The sequence below is a fragment of the Oratosquilla oratoria genome, chromosome 29, assembly GCF_046742065.1.
Source record: "Oratosquilla oratoria isolate Oo_2021 chromosome 29, ASM4674206v1, whole genome shotgun sequence".
In the NCBI taxonomy this organism is placed as follows: domain Eukaryota; kingdom Metazoa; phylum Arthropoda; class Malacostraca; order Stomatopoda; family Squillidae; genus Oratosquilla; species Oratosquilla oratoria.
The window spans coordinates 10,839,686-10,863,045 of record NC_134805.1 but is presented as its reverse complement, the minus strand read 5'-3'; the positions used below and the strand labels follow the sequence as shown (position 1 = coordinate 10,863,045).

Sequence of the window (23,360 nt, the reverse complement as noted above, 5' to 3'; positions counted from 1 at the left end):
GAAGAAATAACACATGTATACCATTAGGACAGATTAAGAATCCAATGCTTTGTTTGTGCATGTGCCCAGTAATGACCACTGCATTGACTGGAAGAGCTTATGGAAGATTATCACATAAATATTTCATTGACACAAAAATTATCGAATCTACCTTTATTAAACTTGAAATAATGATTTGAATAGGAGTCCTGGAATGTATAAGCTAGATCAATTTATCATAAGAGAAATTGCTAAACAATTCACGAGCACGGACATTGTGTGCTGTGTGAGATCAAATGAGGACATTTCGTCACTACGTAAGGTTTGTTTGTGAGAAACCAGATCAGAATATTTCCTGCCCTCGTTCCCTCTTTCTGTATATTTACTTGTCTAAATCTGTGTACTGTGTACCCTAAAATTCGTCATTACAGACGAAAAAGTTTTTTTTTTCACTCTTTTATTTGCCATGTAGTGATTTATATACATATGTATACATATACATACGTATACATACAAATCCATGCGTATACATATATAAAGGAGAACTTGTGAAATTGGCAATACCTGTATTCAGGAATATAGTTTAAAAAAATTCTGTCTCCACTGTTAAAACAAATAAATGAAAAAAATAAATAAATAAAAATACATATGTAAATGAATAAAATGATAAATGATGACTGAATAATAATCTACTGATTACGAATGAATAATAACTAATTAACAAATGAATTGATAACTAAATACAAACAAATAAACATGCGTAGATAGATAAACAAATCCACAAACAAATCAACAAATCCACAAATAAAAAATAGAAAATATATGAACAAATACATCAACAAATAAACAAATGAATGAAAAATAAATGAACAAATAAATAAATGAATAGATAAATGAATAACTCCGTATTCAAACTTGGTTTTCAGTTTATCAGCGGGAGAAGATACAGAGAGACATTCCTTCACTTGTCCCATTGAGCAATCCTGCAAACAACAAACTTTACAATAAAATATGGACGCTGTAAGTGAAATGTTATTTTGTGAATGCACCATTGCTTTAACGAAAGCCACTTTCTGTGATGAATTCTTTCTCTACAGTTCGAGTTTTTTCAAGCCTGAAGAAATACTTCTCTCGCTTCTACGTCAGGTCACATGTCCCATTTCTCTTCGGAGAATAGGTCGATCTCAAGAACAGGCCGATCTTCAAGTTTTCAATTTCTGTTCTAATTACGGTGATTGCAGGAACCTCTTTGTCCCCTGGTCTGTGTGCTATTCGCTGGTCACCTACAATCTTTTCCTCCTCTTTCTGTATAACCAGCTGGATATCCTCAGCCACGACCAAGCGGACTATTTGTGCGATGCAAGCCGCTCTCACGAACTACATCTTTTCCTTCTTCTTCTTCCTCTTTCTTTCCATTACGACGAGAAAGTTGTATCAGTTCGACGGTAAAACAGACTCCCGGCCCGAAAAGGATTTTTCCTCGTCTTCCCTAATTACTCGTGAGTGAGACGAAGAGGAAAGGTCACCATGTAAACGAATCAGTGGGAGTAAACCATCCTCAGCTGTCGGGCTCCGCTCTTGGGGCGCTGTGCCTTGCTGTGTTCCTTTTTACCCAAGCAATGGGCCGGGAAAGCGGTGGTCCTTAATCCATAAGGGCCTAAGATGATTAATAGGAAAAACAAAGGTTCTGGGTGGCTTTAGGATATGTGGAGGGTGGCTGCATGCCTTGGTTATTTACCTCCCTAATAAGGGAGAAGAGTTTACGTATGTAGATGAATAAGTCAATAGATTTCTTTTTGCCCTAAGTTTGTGTTTCCATAGCAACTGCTGGAATACAGTCAACTAGCGTCCTAATTAACAAGTTAAAACGAGCTCAACTCTCATCTATTCTAACAACTTTGTTCAATTTTTGATGGGGTTTTCCTTTAACTTTGAAAATTATTGTGATGAAATGTCAAACAAGAGTTAACAATGGATAATACTAAGATGTAAAAAAAAATCCACATTTTTACAGGAAAGGTTTTGGCAACTTTATTTTTACGAAGGAAATGTGAAATGTAATTCTGTCTTGTATAGGACAACTTGAACTATGATCTGCTTATACACTTGTTGTCTAGCTTTCGGAGAAGTTAAACTCGTTGAAGCAGACTCTTTGGACACGAGTCTTTGGAAGACTGGACTGGAATCACTCATCTCCGAAGACCCTTCGTAAGACCCAAGACCCAGAATCAGGAGGAATGACCCGAACAATGGAAGGGTCACTTAGAGAGAAAAAAAAAAAAAAAAAAAAAAAAAAAATCTTAAAATACTGTATGATAGTAATATGTCAATATTTTGAGGACTTCGTGGCATCCTTACGGACCAGAGGCCTCCCCCCCCCAAGAAAAAAAATACTGATCACTTTGAACTTTTATACCTTCACTCCATTTCAACATCTGACCCAATCTCATTAACGCAATATTCTCTCAAAAAAATAAAACCACAAGTTATTGCCGATGAGAATACTTAATACCTAATTCTGTTGTCTGTGTTGTGTGGTATTCATTAACTTAATTTCGTTACATATTAAGCAGACAGTCACTGATTCTTCTGTTCGTATATCACCTCACCTCACATCTGTCCTTATGATATTACGTTTCTCTACGTCATTATCCAGACATCCTTCTCAGTCTAAACTTCATTATTGTAGTAGGATTGCTCTAGAACACCTAACAAAAGGTTAAAAAAATAATAGTCTTTCAGTACCAATAGTATATTCAATTTTTCCACCTCTCCACTAAGCATAAGGATGCAGAGAACAGTCACCAGCATCTGATTTCCTGCAACACTTTTCTGTACAGTTTTTAGAATGGTCGACCATCAAGGTTGGTCTTTCTTTCTTTTCTCTGCGAGTATCTGGAACTCTATTTCTATTGATACTTTTACACCTGTCTTTGACTTGAAATATTCCAAAATGTGAACATTAAGACATTTCCTCAACACAGACACTTGGCTTTAAGTTTATATATTTCATTTTTATTTCTATTTTAGGAACGGCCCAGTAAAACATGTTAATTTGATTAATCTATTTAACCTTTTGTTGGTCGTTGAATTATGTAGATAAAGAAAGATAACAATCACTTGATGTCAGTAAGAGTTACCTCGTTTTGGTAACCAAAACCCGTCTGTTTTGATTAATCAAATCATCTACCACTCATCTCAAAAACGTTTGTATACAGGGTTACCCACAAGTCTATATCCATCAACAGGAATCTCCGTAATATCTTTATTACATCAAATGTTTATATAGTTTTTGTGAGCCATTTCTGTTTGATCTTCTATTATTAGCATGTAAGTTAACTTTGACTCTGAAATAAACATGCCAATATTCATCAAACTAAACGTGTCTATGAATCCATGTTTTTGGTACACCCTGTGTTACATCATGGCAATGAAGGAATTAATTGGTTAATGCACTGGCATGAGTCTGCAAATGTACAACACACACATATAGTCAAAGTAAATCAAAATAAATAAATATCCCCATAGCTACACATGAATATAAAAGCATACATAAACAATCAAAACATAAACTCAATAGCCAATGCTAATAGTAACAGAAATAGAAATATTAATATTAATATCGATACCAACGTCATTACAAACGGAATTACAGTAAACCATATAGAAATATGAATATAGATTCTATATTGATAAATATGAATGTATAAAATACTAACGATGATAAGCACGCAGAATAATGGTGTGAATTTGTCCATATGCAGTAAACCATTCATTTGCAGATACAAACACATATTAAACAGTTCTACTACTGTTCTAACTCTGGGGGTATTGGCTGCATGTTACTGTGTGATATAACTTGAACAGCAGCATATGGTTGATACTTCACGGACTGTATGGGTACCCCTACGGACTAGAGTTGCACATAATTATGCCTGTGGAAGAGGAAATCAATACTCGTAGAGAAATGAAGTTATCTTGTTGTACTGTGACTGTCTCTCCATAATGTTACCCCATTCCCGACCTCTTAATACTGTCCTGTACCACTTCTATGCTTATATATTTCCATTATCGCCTTTGTCCCCCGTGGTAGGGGGAAAGAAAGAATACTGGCATAGAGTCTTCCCACTTGAGTCATAAAGGTGGCCAAAAGGGGACAGAGTGAGTGGACTAGGTATCCTACTCTCTGTAACCCTAAGAGGTATATTCCTACGAGAAATCAAGGCAAAAGAGGGTCTGGGAGGAGTTTTTCAAACAAAAACTTAAGGCTTAGGTCTTTTAATGTGCGTGGGTGTAGTACAGGTGAAAGTAAAGGGGAGGAGATAGGCAGTATGTTTGTGAGAAGGAAGATGGATGTGTTGGCACTAAGTGAAACTAAGTTGAAAGGGAGGAGTGATTTTGAGTTTGTGAGTGTAGGGGTAGGGTGTCGGGAGTGAGGAGAGACCAACGAAAGGTGTGGCTCTACTAGTAAGTGAGGAGATAGGTTAGCGTGTGGTAGAGTGGAAGGAGGTTTCTTCTTGGTCAGTGTGGTTGAAGGTGAAACTGGAAAGAAGAGAGAAGAAAACTGTCAATATCAAAAGAATTGGAGATCGAATGCCAGCCCCTTGGGACTGGAACTTCAGAAGGAAGTGAGGGTGTTGTTGTTGTGATTTTGGTTGTTCTTCTTTGTATTACCTAGTTGTATTTACCTAGATTTATCTTACGGGAAGAGAGCTATGCTCGTAGTGACCCGTCTTTGTATCTTTCAGCACCAAGTTTGTTCTTAAATTCTTGTATATTTTTATATATATATAGTGTGTGTGTGTGTGTGTGTGTGTGTGTGTGTGTGTGTGTGTGTGTGTGTGTGTGTGTGTGTGTGTGTGTGTGTGTGTGTGTGTGTGTGTGTGTGTGTGTGTACGTGTGCGCTTGTGCTTCTGTCTCTCTTCTTGATCTTGATCTTCTTTATCTTGATCTTGATATTCTTGCTATTGCCATCACCTATTTTATGTGGTCTCCGTATCTACAATTATATTATAATAAACTAATATTTTATGTCCTATGAATAGTACTGAATTGTTCTTAACTAACATTCTTAACCGTTTCTGCCTAATTCTGTCATACGTTGATAAAGTGATGCTTGTAACCGTATCACCCTTCAATGACACAAATGTGCGTTCCCTGTGAATCTCACATCCATGCAACAGCTGCCTTTGAGAGCTATTACGTCGCCTTTGGTCTCACGGTGTTGTTTTGATGTTCTTAAAAATTGTGTCGTCCCGACAAGCAAGTTCCAGGAAATGTTGTCCCCACAAGGTTCTTAGAAGCCTGATAAGACGTAAAGTCAGACCTACACCATTAGTATTATTGACACAGTATACTGACTCGGTTTTATTGTGCAATATTTGTCTTCCCCTACGTGGATCTATTTATATCTGCACAATATCGTCAGTCGAGAGAAGGATTTCAGAGAGACCATGACGGATATTGTCCCTCACTCTTCTTGGAAGACATGGCGATATTGAAGGCAGAAAGCACACGGTCAGGATATTGCGCAATATAACCCTCACACTACTTGTTCAATATATTGCAGCAATTACGAAAGAGTAAGTGTTGTTGCTGCTTTAGCTAAAATGATCATTACATACTACAGCACCTAGCAAGACTACTCACAATGAACTTGAACGCATCTGGCAACTCCTAGCCAACAATGGGTTTCCAGGTCCAATTATAGAGCATGATATTTTACGTACAGTGAAGATATTCCCTGAAGGTTCATCAAAACGAAATGACAATCTTGAATATATCAAAATATTTTATAGAATGTTTTACAATGAACATAGCCTTGAACTTTTCTTTTTCTTTTTCTTTTTATCCGTCCTCTTGTACCGTCTTGGGCGTCGAGGGGAGAAAGAGTTTTTTGTCTCAGGCAAGATGGACGGCTTGGATGGGTGGGATGCTGTGAATCTTCAGGGTTTCTTTCACACCCTCAATCCAGGTCATCCTTGGTCTTCCTCTTGCCTTGTAACCTGGTATTTTTTTTTGTATGCTTTGCTGGTAAGTTGGTGAGGTGCCATACGTCCCAGATGTCCAAACCACCTGATTGTCTCTGAATGTAAAGGAGGACAGGTGTTGGTCCCACCATTTCTCTGATCGTGGTGTTTCTGATCATGTCCCGTCTGGTCTTGTTGACGGCTCTCCTCAGATATCGCATCTCACAGGTGGTTATTTTGCGTTCAAGAATTTTGGTCAGGGTCCATGTCTGGCACTGATATGTCAAGGTGGGGATGAAGATGGAGTTAATGAGTTTGGCTTTGGTTTCAATAAGGATGTTGGGATGTTTGAGGAGTGAGTCAATCTGGTAGCTGACGCTGTTGGCCTTCTGTACTTTCGTCTCAATCTCTCTGTTGAGACTTCTGTCTTCAGTGAAAATACTGCCGAGATACTTAAAATCACTGACTTGTTTCAGTGGAGTTCCGTCAACGCTGATTTTGAGGTTGCTAGGTGTTCTGCTAACCTTCATCGTCTCGGTTTTGCTGATGCTAATCTTCATATCGAGCTTCTTGCACTGTGTGTTCAGGCTGTCTGTGTGCTCTTGAAGTTGATCTTCTTTCTCGTGTACCAGGCTCTGATCGTCTGCGAACAGCATCTCATTCAGGTCTTCTGGGTTGGGGTTTGCCTCTTTCGTGATTATGTCCATGTAGATGATAAAAAGTGGAGGTGACAGTGCGCATCCTTGTCTCACTCCAGATGAGACATCGAACCAGTCAGAAAGTCCGTTCTGGATGCGGACTGCGCTCATACTGTTGGTGTAGATGGCTCTGATGTTATCCAACAGTTGTCCCCTGATGCTGTACTCTTCAAGTGTTTGCCACAGCTTGTTTCTATTTACTCGGTCAAACGCTTTTTCCTGGTCTACGAACACAAGATTCAGCTCTTTGTTGTGTTGGATTGTCTTTTCGCTCAGTTGTCTGAGAGCGAAGATAGCGTCTGTACACCCTCTCCCTTTTCTGAATAGTTGTCCCCTGATGGTGTACTCTTCAAGTGTTTACCACAGCTTGTTTCTATTTACTCGGTCAAACGCTTTTTCCTGGTCTACGAACGCAAGATTCAGCTCTTTGTTGTGTTGGATTGTCTTTTCGCTCAGTTGTCTGAGAGCGAAGATAGCGTCTGTACACCCTCTCCCTTTTCTGAAGCCTATAGTCGCCTCACTCAGTGATGGTTCCACCTTGTACCTTGTGCGCTGTTCCAAGATATTTGCATGTATATTGCCTGTATGGCCCAGGAGAGAAATACCTCGATACGTGCTGCAGTATGTCTTACTACCCGTTTTCTTCCAGATTGGTACTACAACTACCCGCTGCCAGTCTTCCGGAACTTTCTTCTCCGTCGATGCTTTCTGAAATATTGTGGTTAGCCAGGAACTTCCTGTTTCTCCACATGCCAAGATGGCCTCGGTTGTAATGCCATTGATGCCCGCTGCCTTGTTCCTTGGGCTGGTCTCCAGTGCCTGTTGGATCTCCGATCTTAATATGTTTGGTTCACCTTCATCTTAAACAATGAGAAAAAAGTCTTCGCAATTTTGAGCGATCAGCTACACGGATCGACAGAACGTCAGCGGCTATTTAATTTAACAATATACTGTGTCATTCTTCAATATCATCCTTACACTGTAAATAATATTGTGCAATACGAAATATTGCGCAATATTATTTATCGTGTAGGACCCGCCGGGCTTTTTCTATGATCCTTGAGGTACTCCTTCGTTAAGGAAGACGCTAAGTAACAGGTGCTTTTGGTCCAAGTGTCTTGTTCGAGTTCGGGATGAGCAAAGAAAAGAGATCGAGAGTTCTCTGCTGGATGGTAAGAAGACCTCAAGTTACAACGAGTTACGAAGAGTTACGACGATAACGAGATTCATAACGAGGTCGTATGGTGTTCGATATGATCATATGCCGTTCTCTTCTCGGAAAAATGAGACCAGAAGATCTTATCTTATCATTTCATATCACATTTTCATTTCATTTCACATCTTCATTTCATTTCACATTTATTTCATTTCACATTTATTTCATTTCACATTTATTTCATTTCACATTTAATTCATTTCACATTTATTTCATTTCTCATTTATTTCATTTCACATTTAATTCATTTCACATTTATTTCATTTCACATTTATTTCATTTCACATTTTCATTTCACATTTTTATTCCATTGCACATTTTCATTTCATTTCACATTTATTTCATTTCACATTTTCATCTCGTTTCACATTTTCATTCCATTTCACATTTTCATTTCATTTCACATTTTCATTTCATTTCACTTTTTATTCCATTTCACATTTTCATTTCATTTCACATTTTCATTTCATTTCACATTTTTATTCCATTTCACGTTTTCATTCCATTTCACATTTTCATTTCATTTCACATTTTCATTTCATTTCACATTTTCATTTCATTTCACATTTTCATTTCATTTCACATTTTCATTTCATTTCACGTTTTCATTTCATTTCACGTTTTCATTTCATTTCACATTTTCATTTCATTTCACATTTTCATTTCATTTCACAATTTCATTCCATTTCACATTTTCATTCCATTTCACATTTTCATATCATTTCACGTTTTCATTTCATTTCATATTTTCATTCCATTTCACATTTTCATTCCATTACACATTTTTATTTCATTTCACATTTTAATTCCATTTCACATTTTCATTCCATTTCACATTTTCATTCCATTTCACATATTCATTTCATTTCACATTTTCATTCCATTCCACATTTTCATTCTATTCCACATTTTCATTCCATTCCACATTTTCATTCCATTTCACATTTTCATTCTATTTCACATATTCATTCCATTCCACATTTTCATTCCATTTCACATATTCATTCCATTTCATATTTTCATTCGATTTCATATTTCATTTCACAGTTCACATTTCACATATCACATTTCATTTTGTCATTTTGTCATTTTGTCATTTTATTTAATTTCATTTCATTTTTATTATTATTTTTCTCCATCCAGCATTAGACTGAGTGCTCGAAATGTTTGGTGGTAACCGATATGCAGTCTACACCAATTGCCACATCCCTGGAGGGTGTTATCCTAGACGAATGAGAGATAATCATCTACTGATGCAGAATTGTGAAACACGCGGTCACACACACACACACACACACACACACACACACACACACACACACACACACACACACACACACACACACACACACACACACACACACACACACACACACACACACACACACACACACACACACACACACACACACACACACACACACACACGTACATATGCACAAGTACATATACACACGCACATGCACACACACGTACACACACAAACAAGCACACACACACATACATACACATACACACACATGCGCACACATACATACACCCACATGCGTACACACACACATACACACACACATTTACACATACACACACACGCGCCCGCGCGCGCGCGTACATACGCACAAGTACATAAACACGTACACATACACACGTACATGCATACACACACATACACATACAACACACACACACACACACACACACACACACACACACACACACACACACACACACACACACACACACACACACACACACACACACACACACACACATACACACGCACACACACACACACACACGCACACAACACACACGTACACACGCACGCACACACCCGCGCGCCCGAAAGATATAAATGAGAGAAGGAAACTCGGCATTATAATCCTCGGCTTCGATATCTTTTCAACCGCGAAAGTTACAACTTGCGAAAAAAAAAAGTATCGACAGAAAACTTTGGTTGACGGGTCCGATGTACAGAAGCAACGAAGCGTGAGCGGTGATTAAGTTATCTAAAAGATCAAGGCAATGATAATATGCTCATTCAGGGGCCCCAAAAGGACAAAGATAAAGCGATATTATGTGTTCGTGTCTGGGATTGTCTTGGAATAAAAGAGAATTAAAAGCAGGCCTGTGTGTGCACGCGCGAACACACAAACACAAACACACACACACACACACACACACACACACACACACACACACACACACACACACACACACACACACACACACACACACACACACACACACACACACACACACACACACACACACACACACACACACACACACGTGTATATATATATATATACATATATATATATATATATATATATATATATATATATATATATATATATATATATATATATATATGTAGGTATTTAAACTATGGCAAATGTAACTGAAGGCGGAAGAAGTATACGAGGAATAATGGAAGAATTTAACTGCCTTAACGTTTCGAAACGTTTTTCGAAACGTTAAGACAGTAAAATTCTTCCATTATTCCTCGTATACTTCCTTCGCCTTCACATATATAATATAAACACACACATACATACACATACACACAAACACACACACACACTACCAAGCATAGATACACACACATTCACTCACACACACTTAAATGTGTATACACATACACACACATACATACATGTACAAACATATATATACACACACACACAGTTCCTGAACGGAGGTTGAATTGAAACCTGTCCCTTAGTGGAACTACTAAATGGACTCCGAGAATCGCCCGTGAGAAGATAATTGACAGTACCCGCTTTGGTGCAGAATACGTCTGGTTGAAGGAAGACTGGGATTCGTGAGGACGAAGAGACGTGAGAGAGGATCGGGAGAGAGGAGCGAGGGAGGAGAGAGGAGAGAGGGAAGAGAGAAGGAGGAGAGAAGGAGGAGAGAAGGAGGAGAGAAGGAGAAGTGAAGGAGCGAGAGGAGGAGGAGAGAAGGAGCGAGTGAGGAGAGGAGGAGAGGAGGAGGAGGAGGAGGAGAGAAGAAGGAGAGGTGGAGAGGAGGAGGAGAGGAGCGAGAGAAGGAGCGAGAGAAGAGCAAGGGAGGAGAGAAGGAGAGGAGGAGGAGCGAGAGAGGCGAGAACGAGCGAGAGAGGAGCGAGGGAGGAGAGAAGGATCAGCTGGAGAAGAACGAGGGAGGGAAGAAGGAGCGAGAGGGGAGCAAGAGAGGAGAGGAAGATCGACGGAGGAGAAGAGGAGGAGAGGAGAAGGAACGAGAGAGGAACGAGAGAGGAGCATGGGAGGAGGGAAGGAGGAACGATAGAGGAGCGAGGGAGGAGGGAAGGAGGAACGAGAGAGGAGCGAGGGAGGAGGGAAGGAGGAACGAGAGAGGAGAGAAAGAGGAGCGAGGGAGGAAAGAAGGAGGAACGAGAGAGGAGCGAGGGAGGAGAGAAGGAGGAACGAGAGAGGAGCGAGGGAGGAGAGAAGGAGGAACGAGAGAGGAGCGAGGGAGGAGAGAAGGAGGAGCGAGAGAGGAGCGAGGGAGGAGAGAAGGAGGAGCGAGAGAGGAGCGAGGGAGGAGAGAAGGAGGAACGAGAGAGGAGCGAGGGAGGAGAGAAGGAGGAACGAGAGAGGAGCGAGAGAGGAGAGAAGGAGGAACGAGAGAGGAGCGAGGGAGGAGAGAAGGAGGAACAAGAGAGGAGCGAGGGAGGAGAGAAGTTGAAACGAGAGAGGAGCAAGGGAGGAGGGAAGGAGGAACGAGAGAGGAGCGAGGGAGGAGGGAAGGAGGAACGAGAGAGGAGCGAGGGAGGAGAGAAGGAGGATCAAGAGAGGAGCGAGGGAGGAGAGAAGAAGGAACGAGAGAGGAGCGAGGGAGGAGAGGAGGAGGAACGAGAGAGGAGCGAGGGGGGGAGATGGAGGATCAAGAGAGGAGCGAGGGAAGAGAGAAGGAGGAACGAGAGAGGAGCAAGGGAGGAGAGGAGGAGGAACGAGAGAGGAGCGAGGGAGGAGGGAAGGAGGATCGAGAGAGGAGCGAGGGAGGAGAGAAGGAAGAGAGAAGGAGGAACGAGAGAGGAGCGAGGGAGGAGAGGAGGAGGAGCGAGAGAGGAGAGGAGGAGGAGCGAGAGAGGAGAGGAGGAGGAGCGAGGATAGCTTCCAGCTGGTAAGGAGAAGTGCGCAGTTATTGTGATTAGAAATTAAGCCGAAGACCCGACCAGAGCCGTTCCTGGTAGAGCAAATGGAAACTAATCTTGACAAAGAGAAGTCAAAGTACATCCCCAGGCTGAGGAAGAGAGGTTGGGGGGGGGGGGTATTCATCACAGGGTGTAATGTTAAACCAGGAAAGGAAAGCCACAGACATGAATGTATAGAGATCTGTATTCCCCACTATGAGGTCTGATTTTCTTGTACAAAGAATAAGGTCAACTACCCAACAAGGTCAACTACCCGACAAGGTCCAAGGAATATCGGTCGTTTAAGTATTTTCTCTCGACAGATTGAGGACGGAAAACAGATGTTTGTGGAAAAAGGTAATTGGTTTTCGTGTGCCTGAAGAAACAAAAGAAAGAGAAAAAGAAAAAGAAAAAGAAAAAGAAAATATACAGTATACCATTTAGGTTATATCCTCCTAGGAATTATATCAGTGTCTTCACAATTCCTGGAACCATTTCTATTTTTATTTGTGCAAAGTAGGCATAACCCACGTTTGGAAAGGTACGGTTAACCCATTCAACTCCGATGACAAGATGTCTTGTCATTTGGTCAAATAAAACAAAAAATCATAAAACACAAAAATGTTTGATCAAACACCAGAAAAATATGACGTCAATCCTCGCTTCGCTCGCAGCGAAGCGAGGACTGACGTCATATTTTTCTGGTGTTTGATCAAACATTTTTGTGTTTTATGATTTTTTGTTTTATTTGACCAAATGACAAGACATCTTGTCATCGGAGTTGAATGGGTTAATACTACACAGCTTCACAACCTTGGAGTATGAATGGACTATAAAAGGAATTACATCAACCAATTATACGTGAACGACGAATTTAAAAACCTATATATTTCGGTCAAGAGTAGTAGTTATCGATAGACAACACCGTAGAATAGAGAGACTTTCGCGATAATTTTTGGAATTAAAGATATTCATATCGCTAATGGAGACTTAGTGATAATTGACTGTAGGCGACGGTACAAGTGTTCAATATGTACAAAAGAAAATGATGAACTGTAACTGTGATTGAACGTGCTTGAAAGAGGAATTTCATTACTGACATACCTACAAATTCATCTCGTGATAATCTGTCATACAAAGATTATATTCATCACCTTTGATTAAGGCTTGCATATCAATACAAAGGTTTAAAAAAAAAAGAGTGTATTCAGACAAACATCAATGGTTCCATTCACTGATTTTTTTCACTTATTATTTTCTTCGTGAAAGTGTTAAGAGGCATACGATAGCAAGACAAACAAAATGGTGGATGACAAAATGGTAGATGACAATATGGCAAATAATGTTTCATCTGTTTTTTATAAATCAAATGAAAACACTGCCACAAAAAATATCCAAAGAAACGAAAGACTGAAGATATATTATACTGAATATATCATAGAAAAAAAGAAAAAAAAAACGTTATATATAAATAGTCAAGTTCAGTCCTGGTATTACTGATGGTCAGATCAAATCACCAACTCATCAACCATTAATAAACGCTGCTGAGCAAAGGCCTTTCCCAACTGATGTACAGTGTAATCCTAGAGGCTATACCTCTTAATAGAAGACTCAGAATAGGTGAATTCTAGGAGGAGGGAGCGAGAGAGGGAGAGGGAGGGGGAGGGGGAAAGGGAAAGGGAGGGGGGAGGGGGAAAGGGAGGGGGGAGGGGGAGAGGGAGAGGGGGAGGGAGAGGGGAAGGGGAGGGGGAGAGGGAGGGGGAGAAGGAGGGGGAGAGGGAGGGGGAGTGGGTGTTGGAGAGGGAGAGGGAGGGTGAGAGGGAGAGGGAGGGGAGAGGGAGGGAGAGGGAGAGAGGGAGAAGAGGTGGGAGAGGGGAGAGAGTGAGAGAGTGAGAGAGGGAGAGAGAAAAGAGGGAGAGAGAGAAAGGAGAGAGGAAGAGAGAGAGAGAGAGAGAGAGAGAGAGAGAGAGAGAGAGAGAGAGAGAGAGAGAGAGAGAGAGAGAGAGAGAGAGAGAGAGAGAGAGAGAGAGAGAGAGAGAGAGAGAGAGAGAAAGAGAGAGAGAAAGACTCAACCATACTAGATTTATATTATATACTATTAAATGTCTGGCTGTTAGTGTCAGTGTACCAGTTGATATCAACGTTCCAATCTCCTGGCAGCAGACAGACATGACCACAACATATCTGGGGTGGAGGAGATGCGGCGAGAGCCCATGAGGAGTCGAAAAAAAAACAAAAAAACATCCGCCTCCCCACCATCCGCCTAGTGTGAACGGGACCCATGTTATCTAACTCTGGACAAGCGTGAGATGGCGGTTGATTTACAGAGAAAAAGGGGAAAACGAACAAATAATATATCAAATAAGCGAGTCACATTGCTAAACAGTGATTATAAATCAAATTCCCAAACACCTGGCAACAGTCCTTTCATATAAACATCTAATCAAGTTCCTTAATTGGATATGTGCATCCACAACGACAACAAAAATCTATCTTGACATTCAAACAATGGCATCCAATATACCTCCATTTTCTCAATCTTATCAAAACAAATTAAATTTCTATATCAAAGGCATTTAAGAAATACAGCAATGACATCGCGTTGAACAGTTAAAGATGAAGTCAAATCAGTTTGCACTCTGAACATCTTAAACATGACATACTTCAGATATTTCATTCTGGCTGACTCCCAGACGATTCGGTTAGGCTTAGGAACTCCTGAATCTAAGAATTCGACTTTGCTTCCATAGTACTTAGGGCAAAGGGTGGCGGTTGCGTATCCGGCCAAGCAAGACGACAGTGATACCATAATGGAGGGAGAGAGAGAGAGAGAGAGAGAGAGAGAGAGAGAGAGAGAGAGAGAGAGAGAGAGAGAGAGAGAGAGAGAGAGAGAGAGAGAGAGAGAGAGAGAGAGAGAGAGAGAGAGAGAGAGAGAGAGAGAGAGGAGAGAGAGAGAGAGAGAGAGAGAGAGAGAGAGAGAGAGAGAGAGAGAGAGAGAGAGAGAGAGAGAGAGAGAGAGAGAGAGAGAGAGAGAGAGAGAGAGACAGAGAGGAGAGAGGAGAGAGAGAGAGAGGAGAGAGACAGAGAGAGAGGGGGGAGAGAGGAGAGAGAAAGAGAGTTAGAAAGAGTTAGAAAGAGTTAGAGAGAGTTAGAGACAGAGTCAAAGAGAGAGTTAGAGAGTTAGAGAAAGAGAGTGAGAGGCGTGAGTGAGAGGGTGAGAGGGTGAGAGGGTGAGAGAGTGAGGGGAAGAGGGTGAGAGTATGAGGAAGTGAGAGAGGGAAAGAGGGAGAGGGAGAAATGGAGAGGGAGAGGGAGAAATGGAGAGGGAGAGGGAGAAATGGAGAGAGAGAGAGAGAGAGAGAGAGAGAGAGAGAGAGAGAGAGAGAGAGAGAGAGAGAGAGAGAGAGAGAGAGAGAGAGAGAGAGAGAGAGAGAGAGAGAGAGAGAGAGAGAGAGAGAGAGAGAGAGAGAGAGAGAGAGAGAGAGAGAGAGAGAGAGAGAGAGAGAGAGAGAGAGAGAGAGAGAGAAAGAGAGAGATAGAGACCTACCTTCCCATGATTTAGATGACTTCCCCATACCTAGGCTGTCCCTTATACTGTTAAAATTCTTGCATATGTCGGAAGTTAAACCAAAAGAAAAAAAAAGAAAAAAAAAATCAGGACCCATCCACATCTGCCTGGCGAGAACGACAGAGTGCAAAGACCTCGAGGGGAAATTCAGTTCCCGAGAGCAGGAGGGGGATACCTGTCACCCTTTCCCCTCTTCCCCCTCCCTCCTCTCTCCCCTCCTCCCCCCTCCCCTTCCCCTTCAGTCACAGCTCGAGGGCACGCGCAGGCAGAAGCTAAAGTGAAGTTTCTCCTTTGGCCAAAGAAGGAAATGGACCGAGTAATTTGTCCCCCTCGACTGTCACTCGGAGTCTCCGGGTCGGGGGAACGTCACGGCTGGGTGGAGACCTGACCGGAGGTGGCAGCGGAGGTTCCTGCAACAGGATAAGACGCTTGTGCCATCATTGTAATTAGAGACAGGCCTGAAGGCTTGGGCTTGGCTGGGCCCTGCGGCGCAGAGCAAAGGGATGCTCAGTCTGGGTGACGACGAGGTGAGGCTCCTCTACAGCCTAACGAATCTTGCACTGCAGGGAGGGAATTCATCACTGGAAGTGGTGCTATGAGCTTGAATACATGGTATCACACACACATTGTATATATATATATATATATATATATATATATATATATATATATATATATATGTATATATATATATATGTATATATATATATATATATATATAATATATATATATATATATATATATATATATATATATATATATGCTAATAAATCATAAAAACACGTAATTCACAAAATATGTAATAAAACACTTGGAAAATATAATGAAGGTTGACCGAACGTTTTCTGAAAATGTCTTAAATAGACAAAAAACGATCGGTTACATTTCATTTTATTTTCCAAGTGGCTTTATTACACACACACACACATTATATATATATATATTTTAAACTTAGAACCCACTGTCGGTGGAAAAAGATAAAAAGTGAGATGATTGTTCCTGTATATTTCGACCACTCTCTGTGGTCCTCTTCAGCAGAATGATTACAAAGGTATAGTACAAGAATTTATACATAGTAAAGAGGTACATGAAGGGGGACATGGGAAGACACAGGTGAATATACCCTAGGTAGGGTGATCGTTGTTGGAACCAATAATGTTTGAACATATTTTATTAACTGCTAATGATGTAATACAGTCCGGAATCCAATGACCTTTTGAGATGTTGAAATTCGAGACATCTTTGATGAAAGAAGATTCTATTATTTTTCTCTTGAAGCTACAATTTGATTTAAAAATTATATCTGCGTTGTCCCTGTCTATGTGGTGGTCTTTGTTGGAAGAGTGAAGAAACACTGCAGAGTTCTCGTATGCATATTTAACCGAGTTTTTGTGTTCTTTAATCCTGGTGGTGAGGTTTCGTCCGGTTTGACCCCAGTACACTTGATCACAATCCTTGCATGGTAATTTATAAACTCCTGGGTTGTTATTATCTTGGGTTCTTCTATGGACATTAACTACTTTAGAGAATAGGCTGTTGGGATAATTAAAAGTGAATTTTATTTGTTCAGGAGGAAGTAGTTTAGAGGCTTTGTGGATGGAGTCATGGTATGGTAATTTTATACATTTTTGTCCCAATTATGTATGTTTTGAGTGTTGGAGTTATCTTTGTAATGGCTGGTTTTTGATTTACTAAGGGCTTTGAATAAGAACCAGTCTGGATATCCTATTTTCTTTAGTTGTGATCTTACTTCCTCTAGTTCTTCTTCAAGGTACTGTGGACTACATAGTCTAAGGGCTCTTAGGTACAGACCTGAAGCTACACTGTACTTAACTTTTTCTGGATGGTGGCTAAAGAAGTGTAGATAACTACCTGTGTGGGTTGGTTTACCGCAAACCAACCCACAGGGTATATTCACCTGTGTCTTCCCATGTCCCCCTTCATGTACCTCTTTACTATGTATAAATTCTTGTACTATACCTTTGTAATCATTCTGCTGAAGAGGACCACAGAGAGTGGTCGAAATATACAGGAACAATCATCTCACTTTTTATCTTTTTCCACCGACAGTGGGTTCTAAGTTTAAAATTTACCAATGTGTGACGACATTAGTGCAATCTAATATATATATATTTCATATATATATATATATATATATATATATATATATATATATATATAATAATAATAATAATAATAATAATAATAACAATAATAATAATAATAATAATAATAATAATAATAATAATAATAATAATAATAATAATAATAATAATAATAATAATAATAATAATAATAATAATAATAATAACAATAATAATAATGATAATAATAATGATAATAATAATAATAATAATAATAATAATGATAATAATAATAATAATGATAATAATAATAATTCCGACAGTCGTCCCTGGGCTCAAACCGAGGCTCCCGAGAAGCAAAGCCGACGCTCTACCAACTGAACTACCGAGACTCTAAAATTCTCCAACCTCGGAGTTAATCTAACTCCCGAAGGACTAAGTCGACTGCTAATTACCGTCCTAGCTTAATTTTACAGAGAACTAAGCCCACCCGTAGCTTGTGGTTGAGCTGGTACGTATCCTTAACGGACAAGCTCTACCACCGGGACATGGTACAATGGTAACATAATTGCCTTGTGCTAAGCAGCCATATAGCCAATGGTTTAGAGTCCCAGTGGGGTGAGCTCGTTATCCATTTGCCGTAATTTCACACATTTGTCGGAAGGTTCTGCTATTCTGAGTAAAGACTCGATGAAATTAAAATTACACACTGTATCATGCGAGTAGTCGTTGGCGAATGATCAGATGAAGTTCTAGATCGATCCTTTTATACGGTCGGTACGGTAAAACGGTAACGTCATTGTTTTGTGGTAAGTAATCACGCAGTCCCAGTGCAAGAGGTTGTCAATCCATTTGTCGTACGTGTATATAGTATATGTACACCCTCCGTATATACTGTATGTCTTATACTGTCAATATATTAGTGACTTCAGTGACTACAAACGATATCTTTCAGCATTCTTATGTGATTGGAGGCTAGCCTCAAGTAATTAAAAAAAATAAATAAATAAAAAAAAATAAAAAAAAATAAATAGAAATAAATACAAATAAAAAAAAATAAAAAAAAATAAATAGAAATAAATACAAATAAATAAAAATAAGTAAATAAATAAATGCTGTTTACTTACGAGTAACTTCCATTATCCTTCAATTCCGTTCCCCATTTTAAGTACTTCCTGCTCCACCTTCATTACATTATCTTTGGTGTGATTGTATCCCCGAGGATAGAAGCCCTGGTTATTGCCAACAAAAATACACACACACACACACACACACACACACACACACACACACACACACACACACACACACACACACACACACACACACACACACACACACACACACACACATCCCTTACTCAAAAGCTAACATGATGAACCAACCAGGTATCATTAGAAAGTAATCTTATCGTCTTCGTTGACACCAATATTCAGGAAACGAAACGACACCTGGATACGAATGATTGAGTGTTTAATATGCATAAAGAAGGGAGGGAATGCATATCAGAGTTGTATTTGAAAGAGATATTCCATTACTTCCACGTTTGCGACCCGTGTACGTGACAATGCATTGCACAATCAAAAGAAAAGGATCTATATTTGTTTCATCTTTACATGAAAGATGCCATGCTCCTTGTATAATGTTTTACAGAGAAATGAACATTTGGGAACTCACCCAAATATGTATGGAATATTTTTTTCTAATTTATCAATCATATATATATCACTTATCTATTCATTTATACGTTTATCTCTAGTTGTTTATCTAATTAATGTAATTATCCTTGATTAACTCCTTGATTAATGTTGTTCATTACTTATTAATCGTTTATGTACTCACTGATTATTAACTTGTTCAAATAAATCAATTCTATCTATCTGTTTACTTTTTCATTTATCTACTTACTTATTTACTTAATTTATCTATTCATTTATTTATTCATTTACTAATTTTGTCGTAATCGTGGCGTTTTAATATGTATCTCATTTTGCACTTCTTCTCGAGTTCTGTTTGCCTTAGCTATCAGAGCACAAAGGGCAAAGGTGATGATTCCTCTCTCAGCCAAGCGATCTCTGGTTATCCTCACCTGTAATTAGATTGACTCGCTCAATCAAATAATCTCTCACCAAACTATATACACGTGACTTCTATACAACTTGTATGACGACTAAACTACCGGATAGCAGAACAACAAAAGAAAAAGAATTGATAGAATTTGTTATCAAACAAATCAAATTCGACCGAGAATACAGGACAGGAGTAACAGTAAAAGAATTAAAGAATTGCTGAAACCTTCTCTATCTATATTTACAAAAAGCTTGTCCACCCTTTCAAGAGGGGTAGCCAGCCAAGTCACACGTCCAGTCCCAACCATCCTACTCCCTTTTGTTCCCCTTTCCTCTTAGCTCCTCTTGGATGAGGGGTCACATCTAGCTTCTGCCTACTACCCGGATCAGAGGCTAGGCAGCAAGACACAGCTTATCCATAACATGGCTAGCCGCTGAGAAATAAAGAAATAAAGTTAAAACTCCTTACGTTCGAAGCAAAATGATCTTAAGTGAGCCTCTTCTGTACCTGGTGGCACTTTTCCTTACATTCTGGTTGGCGTCAAGCTATTCTATTCGTCTCTATGGCTCAGAGGTGACTTGATACAGGTCTTTAAGATTTTAAAGGGAATTGACAACATCAAAAGTGACCAAATTTTCACGTTGAATGAGAATCCGACAAGAAACAATGGTCTCAAACTGTCCGGAAATAGATTCAGTTTGGAAGTAGGTAGAAACAACTTTGCCAACCGTGTAGTTAATGAATGGAATAAACTTCCTGCACAGGTAGTGCAATGTAGTTCAGTTCGAAGCTTTAAGAATCATTTAGATAAATACCTAAGTAAGACGCTGTAATGATTATAATTTATCTTATATTATTTGTTTTTATTTTGTTATCATTTGTCTGTCTGATTTTCATTTATTATTAGTTATATGTCAATTTATTATTATTTACTATTTACCTGTTTGTTTATTATTTAACTATACCTATGCATTTATCTATGTATTTTATTTGTTATTTACATTATTATAGTTTTTATTTATTATTTTATCATTATGATATTTTTTTCGCATCCAACCTAGATATGGATCAAAAGGTCTCCTGTCGGCATGCTCCGCCCTTGTAATCCCCTTGTAGCTCATCTCCAGTCATCCCTTCTGTATCAGGTTGCATTTTTCCTTTTGGTCGGAGTAGACACCATATGAAGATGGAATACCTATCAAATGTACAACGTTTCACTTGTTGAAGATTTGTTCAATTACACAGGTGCAGGATACATTCTCTGTCTACTTGAAAAAAAATCAACAATCAAAAAGTTGTACATTTAATAAATGTTTCATTCTCACATAGTATCTGATCGGACCATTTTGTCGGTAAGTGCCATCTCAAATCATAATTTCCATTTTATTCCGACTGTCGCCATGCTATTTCATTCAGCCACATGACACCCTCCCCCATCCAGTGGCAGCCGTACAGTTGCTGACGCTCCTTAGGTACAACAACTGCCATCACTTCCGGCTATACCACCTGTTCGTGAACGATGCGGCAACGGCGGAGCTGTGTGTGTTCCCGTGTAACTGAGAAATGAACAGATTATAACTGTTCATTTTGCAGCGAGTCTGGCATACGCCGTTAATTGAACACATAAGCAGTGTTGCCATATAGGCTAAGCCACATTTCATGGCTCGTCGGACCACGCAGGATTATTGTAAGTTGTACATCCATGAATTGTTGCGTCATCACATAGGTCAGAGGTTCCCATCAAGCTTCTGACCAGGAGGAGAGAGGGAAGTATTTAGAAAAAAAAAAAAATAATCATAATAAATAAATAGATAAAATATAGATAAATAGATAAATCATGGAAAAATAAATAGATGAATATATAAGTTGGTAAATAAATAAATAAACAAAAAGTAGAATAAAATGGGCACAATGAATGCCAGTAACAACACACATCACACCATGGCATCCATTGTAACGGTTAGTGTCACTGTAACGTCTGGTGACGGTGTAACGGCAAACGTTTCCTTAACGGAGAAATCCTCTCTCCCTCTGACAATCAAATGATGGTTTAATTTTACTTCGCGATCTCCTTTGCCCAGGGTCCGGGGACGGTGCCTAATAAAAAAAACTGGTTTTAACTGTCGGAAACAGGGGCCCGCCGTGGCTCGGTTGGTACAGAGCATGTCTGGTAACCGCGTGGGGATCCGTCGTCGGTTCGAATCCTGGCCGCAGCGCAGAGGTTAGGAACGACATCTACTCTGAGTCATGGCCCCCGATCGATGCTCACCTCGGACTTAAGATGATTTGGTGACGTCACTGTGATGCATCAGTTTCAGTTGGGTATCGTCAGTGATGTGGCTATAGCGTGGACACCGTCTCCTGCGGTCATGTATGAACATTTCCAGACCACTTGCAAGGTTGAGGATCAACCAACGAACGAACGAGAGAGAGAGAGAAAGAGAGAGAGAGATTCGAACAGATACCCCTGACCTCCCTTGTGTTTGCCAGACCCGTGCATGACCATCGTACTACAACGACCTTCCCTCGAGTACAAAGCATCCTCAAATTCGAGTCTTTAGGCACCTCGTCTTACCTCAACACATTTTTGTACAAGTACTCCATTTCCTCCCCTTGTTCGCCATCCTGTTCATGTTTTGGCCATTCGGAACGTTCAAACGTGTTCGGAATAAAAACGGAATACAATGGACAACGCGAATATGGACATAAAAATGTAATTTCCAGAATAGGAAGGGGTGTGTGCTGGACAATTAGAACCAAACAAAAGGAATATAATTAAGGAAATGCGAGGAACCCCGTTCATAATAAACAAGAAAGAAATCCAAAGGGGGTATTTTGCCAGCAATAACCAGCGCTTCTAGCCTTAGAGACAACGTCGCACCTAGGTTTTGTTGTTATAAAAACGGTGGAGAGATTTGATAAAAAATGGAAGAATGGAAGGACAAAACAAATTGAAAGAATTCCGTTAAAGAATCTAACCATATTAAGAATTGTCCAATGCCATTTTTAGAATCCAATCCCTTCAAGCAGAGGATACACAAGTTACATATGAAGAATTCGTTGTCTGGGTCTTCTTAGATTTCCCATACGTATGCCCGATATTAAAATGCGAGTTTAATTCATGACGTTCATGAAGGAGAAAGTCTCCCGTTGGGAGCGATATCACAAGTTCATGCAAATTACTGTAAACGGATGAAATTGTTTCACGAAAAAAAATGTTAGGTCGAGTAATTATTTTATCTGTCTTCTTCGTCCTCCTCTCCCTCTTTTTCTTTATTTTTACTTAATTTTCTCCTTCCTCCTCTTCTTCCTGCTCTTCTTCCTCCACCTCCTCCTCTTCCTCTCAATCCCTCTTGCTACTATTGGCAAGTGATATACGTCGGGTGATTCTATTCAAAGGCTTACAAAGGTTTACAAAGGAGGAGCATGCCGACAGGAGACCTTTTGGTCCATATCTAGGTCGGATTCCTTCCGCGAGTCAATAGTTAAAATGATTAAATGGATTAGATAGGTTAAGTGGGTTAACTGAACTAATTTCATTAGGTGGGCCAAGTAGTTTAAACGCGATTGAATAGGTTAAGCGAAACAAGAAAACAGAAGGGTTAAATTGGAGCTCGTTTCCATGGCAACCTCT

General features: G+C 39.8%; 1 protein-coding gene across 1 annotated transcript; it reads right to left on the bottom strand.

Moving 5' to 3' along the window:
* Positions 1-3,787: 3,787 nt before the first annotated feature.
* On the bottom strand, positions 3,788-15,578 carry LOC143040814 (uncharacterized). Its single transcript, XM_076212249.1, has 4 exons — positions 15,551-15,578; positions 7,252-7,506; positions 6,035-6,870; positions 3,788-3,871 (listed from the first exon to the last, which is right to left on the bottom strand). Exons 1-4 carry the CDS (start codon positions 15,576-15,578, stop codon positions 3,788-3,790), a joined length of 1,203 nt encoding a protein of 400 aa, XP_076068364.1.
* Positions 15,579-23,360: the final 7,782 nt, after the last annotated feature.